The 15,696-nt window shown below is 44.4% G+C and overlaps 1 protein-coding gene across 1 annotated transcript; it reads left to right on the plus strand.

Moving 5' to 3' along the window:
* Positions 1–380: 380 nt before the first annotated feature.
* Positions 381–12,837, plus strand: prima1 (proline rich membrane anchor 1). The gene is made up of 4 exons (XM_072457696.1): positions 381–1,270; positions 2,058–2,199; positions 6,357–6,489; positions 10,995–12,837. Exons 1-4 carry the CDS (start codon positions 992–994, stop codon positions 11,092–11,094), a joined length of 654 nt encoding a protein of 217 aa, XP_072313797.1. The 5' UTR covers positions 381–991; the 3' UTR covers positions 11,095–12,837.
* The last annotated feature ends 2,859 nt before the right edge of the window (positions 12,838–15,696 follow it).

The following is a 15,696-nucleotide window of genomic DNA, read 5'->3' on the forward strand; positions in this document are numbered from 1 at the left end:
CTTTGAGCAAACTAATGAGAAAACACTGTTGTATCAAGGTTAAAAGCTCTGTAAAGTTGATTTGCATAAAATGTCTCGTTTAAAAGGTGACAAAGTTTGCTGAATAAGGCTGGTGTTAAAAATAAACGGCCTCATAAATATCTTATAAGTGTCTTTGTTGTTGAACAGGAGCGCTAAATGCCAGCCTGCATCAGCGTTGTCAGTGGAGTCTTCTCCGGGACGCTGGACCGCAGCGAGTGTTCTTCTTCCATCACGCACACATCCAATCCTGACGCACGGGTGCACGGCCGTGGCAGTCCGCGTTTGCACTCGGTGGGCGTCTTTTGCCTGGACTCTCTCCCCCTCTTCTCCCTCTTCTCCCCGCGCCCGCCGCACTTGACTTAAATTCGCTCTAGTGCGCGTCATCCTTACGCACTCTCCTCCACGCATCGTGGGCTCCACTTTACACCGCGTCGGACCCACACAGTGTGAGACAGAAAGATAAGAGCAAGCAGCTCCACAGCAGCGGCAGCAGCATCAGCACCACTCCCGTGTGTTTTGGGACTTTTCTTTTCTTCCTCTGAGCGGAAGGTCGGATGCTGAGTGTCAGGATGAGCTGAGGGTGATGCTCCGGCACAGAACAGCGCGCTGTATTTTGGCACTCAGAGGATGCGCCAGTTCCACCCTCCGGACTCGCCCATACGGTGCTCTCAGCCTCAAAGATAAGTTGTAGAAGGGGCTGCACTCCCGCGGATCTCCCTCTCTCCGCGGGTTCTCTTCAACTTGGACGGCCCGTTTGCACTCATGCTCGCAGCGCGGGAGCACGGAAGGTACGGGCCATCTACCGCCCTCACTTTGCCCGTCGGAGGAGCGCGTTTAGCGGCGTGATTCCGGGTCGCCCGCCGTTTCTCTTCTGAGTGCCAGCAAGACTCCCCCCCCAAAGTCCAAACTATACTTTTTCGAGATGTGAGATTCGCTGGCACACTCTCTCTCTTTCTCTCTTACCTGTCCTATGCGAGGATTGCAAGAGGAAAATGGTTGTGGCATAAAGTGCTTGTGGAGACGCCTGTCACAGAGAAGACCGCCGCTGGAGTGGACAGGGTGGATGGTGATTTCAGGAACACTTCAAGCCTATGTCTACTGCATTCATTTGCTGGAAACGCTGCCTAGTAGTGTCTTCAAGAACAGCGCAAGAGGAATGCTGGTCCAAGATCTAATGCCATTTACTTTAAGTTTTTGGCCTTTTTTCTTCGGTCATTGCCTCCTCTCACTGCTTTTACTCTCATGCCAGGTAAGCATCGTGCCCCTCCAGCATCTTCAATTAGAGCTGGAGTAGGTAGAATGCATTGTAATAGCTTCAGTGCTGTCTTCACAGTACTTTGATCACTCACGTCTGCCCCAGGAACCAGTAGAGAATGCTTGCTGATGTTGTTAAAAAAAAAGAAAAAAGAAAGAAGCAAAACATATTACAATCGTGCCTGTAATATGACATTTTGATCATAGGCTTGAACTGAAGCATGGAAAAAGTTTAAACTAAATTGGTCATGCAGGGAGATGCTTTGTTTGTGTGCAGATTGAGTCAGAGGCAGCACTGGCACCTGTTTGAAAGAAAAGCCAGTCTGATATGTATGCATGAGCCAGGCAGACAAGCACTCGTGTCTTTTGTAGTGGGAACCTGGAGTGTTTTCATCAGAACAGCATTCCCATCCGGAACCCTGTTTGCAGCATATGCCACTGATGAGTATTCTAACCTTTGCCCCGCGCTGCTGCCTGCCTACAGATAGTGGTGAGCTGTTGTTCACACGCACACTGTGTTGCCAGGGTTCATGTGTAATGTGATCTGCCTGAGTTTCCAAGTCCGCCCACGCACACTCCTCGGGGCGGCCTGCTGCCCACTCTGTTGGTGGGTGGTTTCTTGCAGGGAGCCACAGACGTGCTACTATTCTGCATGTATTATAAAAACAACATCGGCAGCAGTCCTGGCAGCGCCTCGGTGTTGAAGAGAGGCTCTGAAGTGATGCAGGGGAGATCTTCTCTGTTTGCTGTGCTTTACCATGTCCTGTGGTGTGTTTCATCAGGGAGAACTCCAGAGGTCATGCTCACAGACTGTGGCGGAGAAAGTTAGTGACCAGTGCCAGCTGGCATGCCAATGTAGAAGATACCCTCCTCTGCCTCCGCCTCCACCTCCTCCACCCCCGCCGCGGCTACTGGCCCCCCCAGGTAACTCACACCCAGTGCTCACACCTGTCTGCTCCGCACCAGGACCCGTCTGGCCCCTGTAGCACTGACTCTGCGGACAGAGAAAGTGCCCTTGTCACATTATCAACACTTTGCAAGTACAAATACTACAATCTAGTTTCACATAGCTTATGGCTTATTATATCTTCACAGGGAGCACTTGTGGTGGAATGTCATTTCTGTCACTAATGGATGCATATGATTTCAGTTTCAAGTTTTCACCAGAAATAAAAGGGTTTTGATGCTGTTTTTTCTTCCCATGTTAACTCAGACAGTGAGAGACCCAACTGTGAGTCAGAATGGAGCTATTAGCCCGCTCTGAGCGAGCCGTGCGTGTGCATGTACACCACTCTTATTCTTAGAGAGACACACAAGTCTGTCCTGGGAGACCTCCACCACACTTCCTTCTCTTGGCAGTCTTTGTGCCGTGTGTTGATAGAGCCAGCAGGATGGTGACAGTTCAACGTAGGCCTAATTTATGCCAGCTCTGCCCTTGGGGAGCACACAGCTGCCTGTGAAACTCTCGCCTGCTGGGCTGCCAGGCTCGGTGGATCAGTGTGCTAGGGTTTCCCCCGGAGGACCCCTGATTAAAACACAGATGACTTGATTAAATTAGCTTTAATTTGATCACAATAAGAGGCTAATGACCAAACCCAGCACTTGGTTTTGAAGTTGAAATGGAGGCAGAAATACTATGTTGTTGTTCGGCTTACAGCATATTCTGTTAAAGTACTAGGGTTAATGTTTCTCTCACTTCAAGCTTGTTCAAAATAGATCACATTCTCTAACCACTGTTACACCTACATCAACCTGCTCTTACCTTCCAATACCTCTAAGTTTCAAACATTTATCTAATCTCCATATTGTTAAAGGTGGCCAATTTACATGCATTGTTGCGACATAAGTTTGGCGGTGTGATGATGCCTGCTCTTGTGCTCTTTCATCAGCCTGCACCAGAGCTGTGGTGGCTACATAGTTCACTTACCTGTATGAGTGAACTCTGAGTGTGTATATTATTACCCCTGCCACCGGAGACATTGTTTGATTTAGGCTTTTATGGCTTTTAACTAATATTAAAAATGTTTGGGGGTATCTCTGTCAATCTATTTTGGGGTTTAGTACTCGTAAAAGAAATTAAATATAATTCTCTCAAATAAAACGCTTGTTGCATCATCCCTCCAAGGCAAAGATATTTCACTTGGCGCTTGCTGAAAGTTGATATGATTTGTATGTAGTCCCAAGCACCTTAATGAACTGGGCCTGATATATGGGACAGGGGTTGCTGATGATGCAGCCATTTTGAGCTATTACTGTTAAGGACGGCTCACCCCAAGCCCTTAATATCATGAGGAGGGACCAGCACTTCATCATCACCATCTCACAGACAGCAGTGGAAAGTTTTTTAATCAATCAGTTCCAATGATTTTTTTCTGTCTGGTCAATTTTGATGGACCTTTTTTCCCCTGACTCACCGTGCAGCTACCTTCCCGTGTTTGTTGTCAAGGTCAGTGGATGGAGCTGCCAGGGCCATCTGACTGAGGCGAGGTGGGGGTTTAACCGGCTAATTAAGGCTCGCACATGAATGAGGGCACGTCAGCGGCCACCTGTGTGCGCCGCACTGTAGAGAGGGATTGGACACACTATAATGGCGAATCACTGTCCGTCTACTGTGAGAAAAATCAAACCTCACTGGCAGACAGGTGTATCAGGAAGGGCATCAGGTGTAAAGAAATCTATAATCAAAATAATCAAAAGGAAATCTGATCATTATACTCACATTCAAGTGATAGATTTGCTTTAAGGGTAGAAAAACCTTCCATCTTCTAAAAGTACACACAACATTGCATGCATCTTGGAGCTCAGCCTCCGAGCCTCACAGCGTCAGTGCAGTGTATTCCCACGTAATGCAGAGCCATGTACTTCACATTGTCACATGATCTGTTTGTGGACCACTGGCACATCAAACCAAGCATGCACCCGCTAAGTGTGCTGTAGTTAGCTGCTGTTTAGAGCAAGGGATCAGCTGATCTGTCCCAGTGTTTCACTGACTTTAGCCAACTGCTCCCAAGGTATAGAAATGTGCTCTTGATGAGGACTATATTTCATTAAGGTTTATGTTCTTATTTAAACATATAAGTTTGAACTGCTATAAAAGCTGACTGTACTGAGCCCTTTTAACTCACCAAAGTGTGTTTGTACAGGGCGCAGACGTCATGCATAATTCCCTCGTAAAGGAACATTATTGCCATTTATTCTAATCACCACTTTCTTTTTCACTTCCTTAAACAGTCTTTTAAATGCAATGAATATGCAAATGTGAAAAGGAAAGTAGGACAATGACACAGACCATATCTATGAGCTAAAGGTCTGAAATACTGTCAGTAAAGCGGCTGAAAACGCTCCCCAGTGCCTTCAAAGGAGCAGGCTTTATCACTGCCAAGTCCTTCCTTACCACCAACTAAATTAAACCCCTCCAACAGTCGGAGGATGTTGGAATTAAATGGAACTTTTTCAGATTTCACGAGTGTCTTTACTATCTTGTGATGTGTATTTCTGTACCAATAAGAACCACGCCAAGATTTTGTCTGGGTTGTAAAATGAGCATTTGGAGACTGGTTTGTTGCCAGTGTGTAATCCCCCTGAGTCATTCATAGCAAGGCTTGCACAGCAAATGTAGCACACAATAGACAGATACATGGATCAGTATAAGTCAAGCGGTGCTAGGAGGAGAGAAGTGGTTGTTGTGCATTACAGCCACGAGGTTGCAGATACACTTAATGTTATAAAAGATTCCCAGTGAGTGGTCTTACTCTACAGATCTAATGTGGAAAGAGCAGCAGGTTTTTCACCTCCCGGAGTAATTGTTGTGGACAAAAGTGCTGGTGTAAGGAATGCTGACAGGACCTTAAATGATTCATGTAGTCGGCTTGGATATCTTTGAACCTAGGACCTACTGAACAGGCAAGGACACTTCCCACTTCAGGGAGCACAGGCAGTTTATTTTTACCTGCCACACTTTCTCTGCTGATTTAAGGGACAAATTGATGCGCCATAGTGCCAGCGCATGACACACAGGTCTCATAGGGAGGCAGAAATTGCAGGCTATGCTTTGAAATTAGGTCTAAAATGGCACCAATATTTTTTTGTAGCCTGAGCAGCACACTTCATTCCTTTAATGTGCCCACAAATCCCTCTCATGTTGCCTTGCACTACATCACACTACCTTGAGCTTAACAAAAATGCGTGGGTGATGAGTAATTAGGGGTGGGAGGAGACATATATCTATTTTACATGATACAAGACACAATATTTAGTCCGTGGGAACAAGACATAATTAAATTCACTCACTTTATTTACTGCCTTTTTATATCGTAATATTATGATTGTCCACCTGTAAGGACACACTGTATGTAGTATTGCATTCTTCAGCTGTTTAATGTAACAGTCCTATTTTGGTTGGTGACAAAATAAAAATAAAATATAAAATCTATTCTCCAGAGGGACCATCATTTTTATGGCATTTGGATCTTGCAAGGTCTTGTGCTGATATACGAGAAGTAAAGTACACACTCCCTGTTGAAGTGTAAAGCATAAATCCTTTACACACCACACCTTTACAATCCAAGTCATTGATTGATTGATCAATTGAAGTGAGAGGATAACAACCACACTCGATTTTTTATAGAAAACTGGCTGTGGCTGACAAAGCATTTCAGAATGGTAGACACAAGTGGATAATAACTGTCGATAATACTATTTTCTTATAATTATTCTTTGTAATCATAATGGATCAGTATTATTTTCTGTCATCAAGTACTTGTTCTGTGTCAAGCATGTCTGTCTTTCCTTTCACATATAACTACATTCCATTTTGTCCATGATGGAGCTTCTCAGTGTTTGGGCAGCGCAGACTGCTTTGTATGCATTCAGTGCAATTGGATTGACAATCCAATTAGAAGTTTAATCTGTCTCTATTCGTCACGCTCCTTTTGTATCAAACGGTATCCTCTTCATTGTTCACACTCATTCTCTGTAATAATGTGACTAACCTTTCTTTTCCATTCTCTTTCCATATTGTGGATAAATGTAATATTTGTGCCCAAGTACATGTGTTGATGCTTGTGTGTTGTGTGTTGTAGTGGTGGAGCCCATGGTGCCCTTAGTCAGGCCCTGGTGGTCGGAGATGGACTTTATAGTGCTGGGAACTGTGGGCTGTGCCTCCCTGCTCTTCCTGCTGTCAGCCATCATCATCTGCTACAAGGCCATCAAGAGGTGGGTGTCACAACGGTTTTATCATCTGCACGTGTCCATAGTGTTTGCACTGCCCTGGACTGAGCCGCTGTGGGCCTGAAATATGACCAAGTGAACAGGATTTGAAACAGGAGCCCTGAGGGACAGCTTGTCTACCATGTCATGTGTAACTTGGCCTGTGGGACACTGCACTGGGGACTGGTGTCTGGAAGGCTACTGTGACCCTGTCCTCACCCAATGAGGTCACCATGAGGTCAGAGGTTGGCTAATGCAATAGGCAGTAAATGTCATACAAGAAGATCCACAACGGCACAATATGCTTCAGATGAACTTGATTTGGAGCTGTGCTTGAATCATGATGTCTGATCTACTTTAGTGTTCATCTTATTGAAATAAAACGAGTCGGAGTCTTCTTTTACAGAGGAATGTTACCAACTGCACAACCTAGACCCAGTCCTAACACACATGCACAGTGACACATGTGTCATGTAGCAAACACACAGTTGTGTGGAGGACTGCACTGAGGCAGAGTGGTGCACTCAGCCATTCACATACATACATCACGCTGGCATATTTACGCACTTGATGAAATATGGCATAAACATAAGCACTCATTCAGCCGTGTGGAACCAGTGCAGAGCCGGGCACTGTTAAACCGGGCTACTTCCATGCTTTATTTATGGGCCATTCAATAGCTTTAGTATGATACCATATTACAGTTATGACTCTGTTGAGTCTGCCAGATATGGCTTTCCTCAGAGGGACTCCATTCCTCCAACCAGCCATTACTTCCACAGCCTGAATTTGCCTATTTGTAGTTTAAATTCAGGCTGCGGAAGTAATGGCTGGTTGACTCAGGAATTCATTATGACAATTCTCCTGCCTCCTGTGTAGCCAAGAGGCACCTTTTTAATGCAGCTGTGATAAGGAAGTGCTGTTGCAATCCGGGCTCTTGCCCCAAACCCAAGTCATTATTTATGAATTAATTTGCACAGTCATTCAGTGGTAGGCCACATCTTTTATACATGCGAGTGGGTCGTGTCCTGAAGCTGGGAGGCTGGAGACAGCAGACTGTGCCTGCTCGGCCACACTGCTCTTCTCTGTGAATGAGAAGGTCCAGCCAGGTCATTAGGCCTCCATTAGGCACCTGCCAATGGGAGTGGGCCAGGAGAAATGTCACTCTTTTAAATTTGTCATGGATTCATGGCTGCATAGCGTAAGACCAGGATCAACAGCGCAGCAGAAAAAAACATAAATATTGTCCTGTAAAGCAAGCACAGGCGGTAATTGAGCAGCGGCGTCAATAACAATGAAAGAGCAGCTTTGTCAGTGAGTTATATATAGGCTCTAGCCCCTCATGCTCTGGGCTTTCCCAATGAAAATGAGCTGGCAGCGTGCCAAAGCCTGAGCCACAGACAGCTGAGGACCTCGCGCTGCAGGCTCCAGCCCTCCTGGCCTTTTGCTATTTTTTATAATCTGTGTCTGCCACTCATGTGTCAGGAGAAAAAAACACTTCCATTCAATTGTATTCAAAGTGCAGAGCACCAGGCAGACGTGTGAGTAAACAGAGCGGAGCATTCGCACACACGCTGCCTTTCTGTGTTGCTGTGCCATCTAAAGCAAAAGACATGATGCAGTCCAGCCTGTCAGCCTTCCAAGAAGCCAAAACAAACACAACTCCAACCAAGTCACTAATGAAGCTCCATGCTCTTTACAAGGGCATTGTACACTGTCCAAAGACAGAGAATGTCTCTCAGCTGGTGCTGTCCAAGAGCTGCCAGCAATACCCAAAACAGTGCACATAAAAGGAACTTTGTTTGAATAAATGATTACCATTTACTGCAAATGTGATGTTAATTTTTGCTCATTTTATTTTGAAAGCCAATCCAGCCTTCTAATCTGGTGCTGTTTTTAGAGTAGAGTCAGTGTTTTAAATTCCTCCTCTTTGAACCATATCATGCTACACAGATTTCCAGATGGCTGGAGTAATTGTAAACAGCTCAACACATGTCCCAATTTCAGCGTGATCCATTCCCAAACTTCAAACAGGAATGTGTGCTGTGATTGCACAGCTTTCTTATGAAATATTCATCCGACCTGTGAAGTGTTGTGTTGCCACCTGCCATGTGTCAACAGCATGCCATCTATTATTGAAGGGCCTGGGTAGAGGTCGGCCTGGCGGCCCAGTGCCACTGCCCTGTGTGCTGGCCCAGAGCGGCCGCTCTGTCTGAGCCGGTCTCACCCACAGACAGGGAAACAAACAGCACCTTCAAGCAGCCGCTGACAAGTGTCAGGGAGACGCCTGCTCAGAATGACAATGTACTGACCCTTTCACATCCACTTATGCAACCACACATCAACTCCTCTTAGTTTTAAAACGTTTACTACTGAGCCCCTAGAGAAATATGCAGTATATCCTAAAATGCCAGGCAGCAGATGGACCCCGTGGTCCAGTGCAGGGCTCCTCTGAAGGTCTCCCAGCAGCTCTCAGTTGGCATGGGCTTCAGCTCCTCTGGGCCGTCTTACTCATGGACTCAGGCCATTAGCTCACATCACCTTTAGCAACCTCAGTTAATCAAACTCAGTAGTGTTACTGTAGTGTGCACAGTGTCAGAGTGATATCACGTCACTAAATCCACAAACCCTTTGACCTCTACCAAAGAATGAGAAACAAAAAAGACATCCCAAATGTTAATAATATTTTGAATGAAAATTATAGCAGACAAAGAGAAACATGATAATTCCAATTATAGAGTTAACATAGGTAAAACTATTGAGCCATGAAAGCTATGAAGTCTTAAAAAAATGAGCAAGAACTAGTAAGGTGGCAGATAAAAGTTGCTGATCCATTGGGCATGATTTGAGAGCTGAAGACAGGGAGTGGGGGGGTGAGTGGGAGTGGTGGCGTTCCAGTGACAGCTCCAAAGCAGCCTTTTTGAAGTCTGACAGCAGGGCGCCGATTGTTTTACAGGTGTTGAGGCACAAACACACTGTAGGCGGCGCAAACAGCAGTGCACATCTGAGCACTTGAGCTGTCATAAAACTGCACCAAGGAAAACGCAGAAGAAAAGCTCAGCAGGAGCTTGTCTAAAGCAGCTAAGATAGTCTCTGAGTTGAGAGCTGTCATAAAGGAGTCTATATGTGAAGGATGAATCTTTACTTTTATTTATCTGTTAGACCGGTCCAACTGAAATTGAATAAAGTTCAGGATTTTGACCACAATTGCACTGTATTTTTATGTAGGCCCTCAAGAGCCATCTGCTGCCTCTGAGAGTGCAGTTAATTGCTTTATCCACATCTCAAGGCCAAGGCCACACACTTTTCTAATACAATATTATAGTATAGTATTTTCTCCCCTAGTTCCGATGATGCACTTGGTTAACATTCAAGTGCATCATGTGACTGGTAACCTTTTTCCCCTCCATCCCTTGTTGGGAAATGGGAGGTTTTGTCTATAGGAGTTTTTGTTTATAAGAGTTCTTCTATTGAGAGTGTTTTTTAAACTTCCTAATATCTGTGATCTGTCCTTTTCCTCTGTATCTACTGCGTTGTATCAATGAAATTTCCCCATGTGTGGACAATAAAGGATTATCTTATCTAAACCAATTAGAGAAAAGCTTGAACTGTTCTTGTTAAAGCAGGGACTGAGAAACATGCAAAGTGCTTCACAAAAGAAATGTGCTGCATACTCTAAACCTCTATGATTGTATTTGAAAAAAAAATAAGAAATGATTTGCTCTGTGCTTTCTCCATCTCCCCTGTATTTGAGCAGAAAGTAGGAGGGGCTTTCCAGGCTTGCCTTGTGGATCACCAAATCAGCATTGTCTCAGAGACTTGGATTGTCATATCACCCGAGCCTTTCCCAGAGCGACTTTACTTAAGTTTTTGTGCTTCTCTCTCCGCTCCTTCCGTGAGCTCGAAAAGCCTGGACACGGAGTGGTCAGTGCCGGCCAGTGGAGCTTTCAGAGACACAGAGCTAAGATGTTGCTTAAGGCTCCTGCATCACTGAAGCACTGTACTGGCCCAGTGGACAATGACTGTATGAACTGTATTCAGGTCTGTCTGTGCGTTACATAAGGGTCCGCCAATGAGGGGGTCGCTGCACAGCCACAGTACACTGGACAAATATAAAGAGTGCATAAAGAACTCCTTTCAATTATACTGCTCTTCACCGGCATCCAGCCACAAGAGAATTGTGTGGCAGCTGGCTTTTACGCTGCAGAGCGGCGGTGAGAGTCTCAGCTACACAGCAGTTACACATCCATTTCTTATATGAACACTAGCATTAACTCATTTTCCTGTCCCATACGTCTCCCTGTATCGCCCTTCACATTTTCTATGCAAAACAACCTTTGCAAACAGACCTTATTAGAAAGGATTGCTGCGAGGAGAGAAATCCAATCAGCCTAAAGGTTACCAGTCACAAAGTCTAGTTAATGGCCTGGCCTTTAGCTGAGGGCAAATATGATGTCAAAACTCTGTCACCAAGGGATTGATTCTCACTGTGTCAAACTGTCTGTCTGCAGAAAACCACTTCGAAAAGAAGAGAATGGTACAAGTCGTGGGGAGTATGCCATGAGCATTCGCAACAAGAAGGCCATGGGCACCAACAACACTGTGGTATAGACTGTCCCGGGCCCGCTGACACTCCATCCCACCTCACCCCTGAACAGCCCTGCCTCTGCCCCGTTCGCCAGGGCTCGACCCCATCCTCTCTGCTTGGCATGTTGCCCAGAAAACAACAGCATTCAGCATTAAGGGAAGCTGCGGCAGACGGCAGGAGAAATCAAGTGAATGAAAGAGCGATGGTGGTGTGCGTGGAGAGCGGCGCAGCAGGCTCCACATTATGCTCCTGGTAACAGCGCGTGTAGCTGACAGGCTGGTTGGCTGCTGACTGGAGAGGACTGTCTGCCAGTCTGCTGCAGATCCAGGCCTGTTGACATCTGCAGCTGAGCAATAGACAACACTGCTATTCCATGGGCTTCATGGACAGCCATCAACAAAACATGCATGCACTTTTTACACACAATGCAACCTTTTATAGTCCCCCTCCTTCTGTTCTCCATCTGACAGTTCTCTGGGGGAGGCATGCTCTCCAACTGCTGCCACACATGGATTCATCTGACTATGCAATCTAAAGTTTAATGAAGATGAGCCGTGGCAGCACAAGGGACATGCTTCTGTGCATGGCCTGGGACACCACTGAGAACTCTCTGTAACATACTTCAGTCAGTCATGCTTTTATTCATGTATCTACCTTTATTTTTGTACTGTCTTGTACATTATCCACACTTGAAAAGAACTTGATGAGGTTATTTTATCTCTTGATAGCTACAGTATGTTTTTTAAGTGAATCATTTCTAGAGCGTATAATCCATCTGTGATGTTCCAATGCTTTAAGGCTGCTGAGCCAGTCTCTTGTCCCTGGGTCTAGCTCTGTCTGTGTGTGAAAGTGAGGCCCTCTCCTGTCATGGGCTCCATCTCGTTGCTTCAGTGTCTTGAAGTCAGCTAGATGCCTTCAGCTATCTATTGTTTGGATGTGGCAATCTTTATAGAAGTTTTTTCTCTGTCACAAGGGCTTAGCCCATCGCTATAGAAACAGAGGGCACGAGCCAGGGCTTGACCTTGTGAGGTTGAGCCAATAGGCAGAGCTCAGGTTACTGTGAGCGAGGCCCCAGCAGGCTGTGACAGGCCTGTTCCACAGAGCCAAACGAGTCTGCTGTGTACGCTGTCTCTCTCCCTGTCTCTCTCTGTGTCTCTCTCTGCCTCTCTCTCTGTCTCTCTTTCTCTCTCTGTCTCTCTGTTTCTCACTGTCTCTGTGTCTCTCTCTATTTTTCTTACTGTCTCTCTGTGTCTCTGTGTGTCTCTCTGCGTCTCTCTGTGTCTCTCTGTCTGTGTCTGTCCGTGTGTGGGGTGCATGCTGAGGAGCGTCCGCTGTGGGAGTGGGCTAACTATGGCTGTCTGTAAAAGCATAGATTTTGGCTAAATAAATGAACATTTGGAAACTCATGCTTGCCTCTAAACTTGCACAGGTATTAGCAAACAGTATACCCGCCATGTACCTATGAGAGATAATGGATGCATGAATGTAAATATTGCTATTTAAATATCTGCCTTCTGGACTGTTAGCTCATGTACAGTGTAACACAACATACAGTATGTTTATACATATTAAAGCTGAAACAATGTGCAACCGTTTAGAATAAGTCAATGTTGTCATGTTGTTGGAGAAAGCCATTAATGTATATATGGCAATCAATAGTACACACTCAATTTATGCATTATACCAAACAGCTGTGGAAAGCAATGTGCATAAATTGATTTTGTTGCTGAGATTTCAGTTGTAAATAAAGCTGTACATAAAATGGACTGATTTCTTGGTCAAAGTCCAACTTTGCCAACTCAACCACGGCTCTGCGTAATTTGCCTGAACCAGGCAAAGGCCATTCTTGTCTGGTGGGATTATCATGATCATTATCAAGTGTAATTCAAGTAAAAAGTTATACGAGGTGGCATAATGCGATAAGTTTTCAAAGTCAAAACGATCCCATCAAAACAAATAAGCTAGTAAAATCAAAGCTTTTACTACTAAACGTCACAGACACTTTTTAATTCCCACAGTGTACATTTACCTAATGGTGTGAAACAAATGCAGAGACGAGCCTCTATAGCCGGTGGAGCTGAGGCGCACTGAAGAGTAATGTGAATGAATTACACAGCACTCGGGCTGGCCCGCTTTAGATGTGCCACTTGATGTTAATGCCAATGGACACTTTGAGCAATTTAAACATTCATGCATTGTCCAGCCAGAGCGCTGTGGATCTCGCTGTTGTAAAAGCAATGTGACAGCACTAGACGAGGGGACCAGGGATTGTCAATGTTTCAACAAGCTTTATGTGCCTCTTAGAAGGGATTTCCATAGCGCGACCAACACTGATACAGACTCTATAACTGTATAGACTCCTGTCCTCCAGAATCACACTCAAACAAGTCTCATGTCAAGGTGAGCAAACTCTGCTGCACTGTTCTTCTGCACTGCTAGAACTGTTACTATCTTCTACTCAAAGGTGCACTATGTCACTTTTCTGGTAAAGGGTCCACAATGTTTAACCTTAAAGGGGACATATTATGCACAATCAACTTTTATTTTATTACAGCCAGTATTGGCTACAACTAAGTTACTAATACTTAGTTTCTGTAATTAATAATTCTGTAATTCTGTTAGTTTGGAAAGTTAGCAACCTTCCTATGCGGGACATCGCCTAAACAAGGAGCACAGTGACTGTTCTCAGACATGACTTACACTACTTGGATAAACACCAGCAGCTTGTAGCAGAGTTGTTGCCCATTTCTACTATTTGAGCCAGTTTATACAACTCACTTTTCTACCTCTGTTTAAATATCAATAATAAAACATAAAAGCATGTAATTTATAAATGTTTACAATATTCCATATAAAGTATTCCCAAAGTATTTTAACTAAGTTACTTTCTTGAGGGAGTATCATCATCATTATTTTACTCAAAGTTGTACTTTTTTGATTCCTGCATGTTTGAGTAATCCTGTATTGTCCTGCAACTGAGGCTCGAGTGCTCAAAAAACTCCTGTTTTCACCTACCCCCTATCCCCGCCCACATCCTTGTACTTAGTTGTGATTATTTGAAAAACGAAGACTCAATTCAATGGACCTGTTTCTATTATTAAGTTGTTCAATCTATATTGCAGTTTACTTACAAAATGCAAAATTATATCCTACTTATATCATATTTCATATTTAAATAACTGAAAAAGGCATAATATGTCTCCTTTAAGTGGCTGACTGTCATGCTCAGGCTGCAGGACACACCTTTGTCCTGACGTCTTTGACTCCCCTCAAACTGCCCTCACACAGGATCTTCTGACCGGACCAGTCCTCCGGTTGACCCGCACATTTTGAAGTTTTTTCTATTTTTTCTTGGACTTTGACTGCTCAATGTACTTAAAATTGTACTTGGAAATAAACAAAGTGATTTGATTGTTTTCCAGTCTGGCATTAAAGTGATATTTTTCTATGGAGACAACCAGGTGATGCCACAGGACCATGTCATAATAACGACAGTTATAGCCTTTATAAAGCATAAACAAAGAATGATTTAGGCTTTTTAACTTCATTGAGACCAAAACTCCTATTATTGTAGAATCCGATTCAGTTGTAGTCAATTGGACCCTTTGGACACTTGTTTTTTGTTTTTTAACAAGACGTTTTGATCAAAGAGTCGTTCTCAATCTGTGGATACAGTCTGAGATCTCAGATATTTATCCTACTCTGAGTAAGCCTCCTGTAAATAGCCAGTCCTGTTTATCTCCTGTTCATCTCGTAAATTGCACTGTTTTAAGTTCATGTTTTTCTACAATGGACACTCCTGGACAAATGAGAGATTACACCAATTTAACTCCTTAAGGAGTTACTTAGCCTGAATCATTCTTAATAAACTTTTTGTTCATTATGACCTAAGTCTTTGCCAATGCTTATTAAGGCATTAATATGTATTATATAATAATACATAATTGCTCAAACTGATCTAAAAACAGCAATAACAAGGCGGCTGAACCCGGGTTGCCATTATCTGACAGTAAGGACTCAATTCTGCTCATTCAACTAAGGCACAAAAAGCAAATTCAAAACAACGTTTCCATTATGTATTTGTAATTGTGAATGAATTAACATTTGAATTGTGGTCAGTAAAATCATCATTTTATTTATGTTCAATCTAATGAGTATTGTTTCTGAAATATTTCAGACTACCACATTAAACTCAAGTACAGGCTCAAAGCTGGCACCTGGTTAACTACACTTCTTAAGCTTGCATGTTGTAAAACTTTCAGTTTGCAGGCTTGTCTATAATCCACGGATGATTCTAGTTAATATATCCACAGTCCATTTCAAAGCTGACCTTCACCATGTTTGAGGAGCAACTCTGGCACTCTCTCTCCCCTCGCCTGAGAGCCCTCTGGTCAGCGCTAATTACCCTCATACCTCCAGCTGCCTCCTCATCAGGTCAGCGCGCAGATGCTCCTCCAAAGCCGAGCGGGGTGGGGCCAGGCCTGGGTACCTGTGGGACTCTGATTACATAAGCTGCTGCTAATGAGAGAGGGCTTCTTTGGCGAGGAAAAAAGAAAAAGTGCAAGTTCAAACGACAGCAACAGTGACGGGCGCAGGCTGACAGATGCAGCCCCGGGGCCAAGGGG

Source organism: Eucyclogobius newberryi, unplaced genomic scaffold (genome assembly GCF_026437365.1).
Source record: "Eucyclogobius newberryi isolate DKJ021-1_F unplaced genomic scaffold, fEucNew1.0.hap1 SCAF_21, whole genome shotgun sequence".
Classification (NCBI taxonomy): domain Eukaryota; kingdom Metazoa; phylum Chordata; class Actinopteri; order Gobiiformes; family Gobiidae; genus Eucyclogobius; species Eucyclogobius newberryi.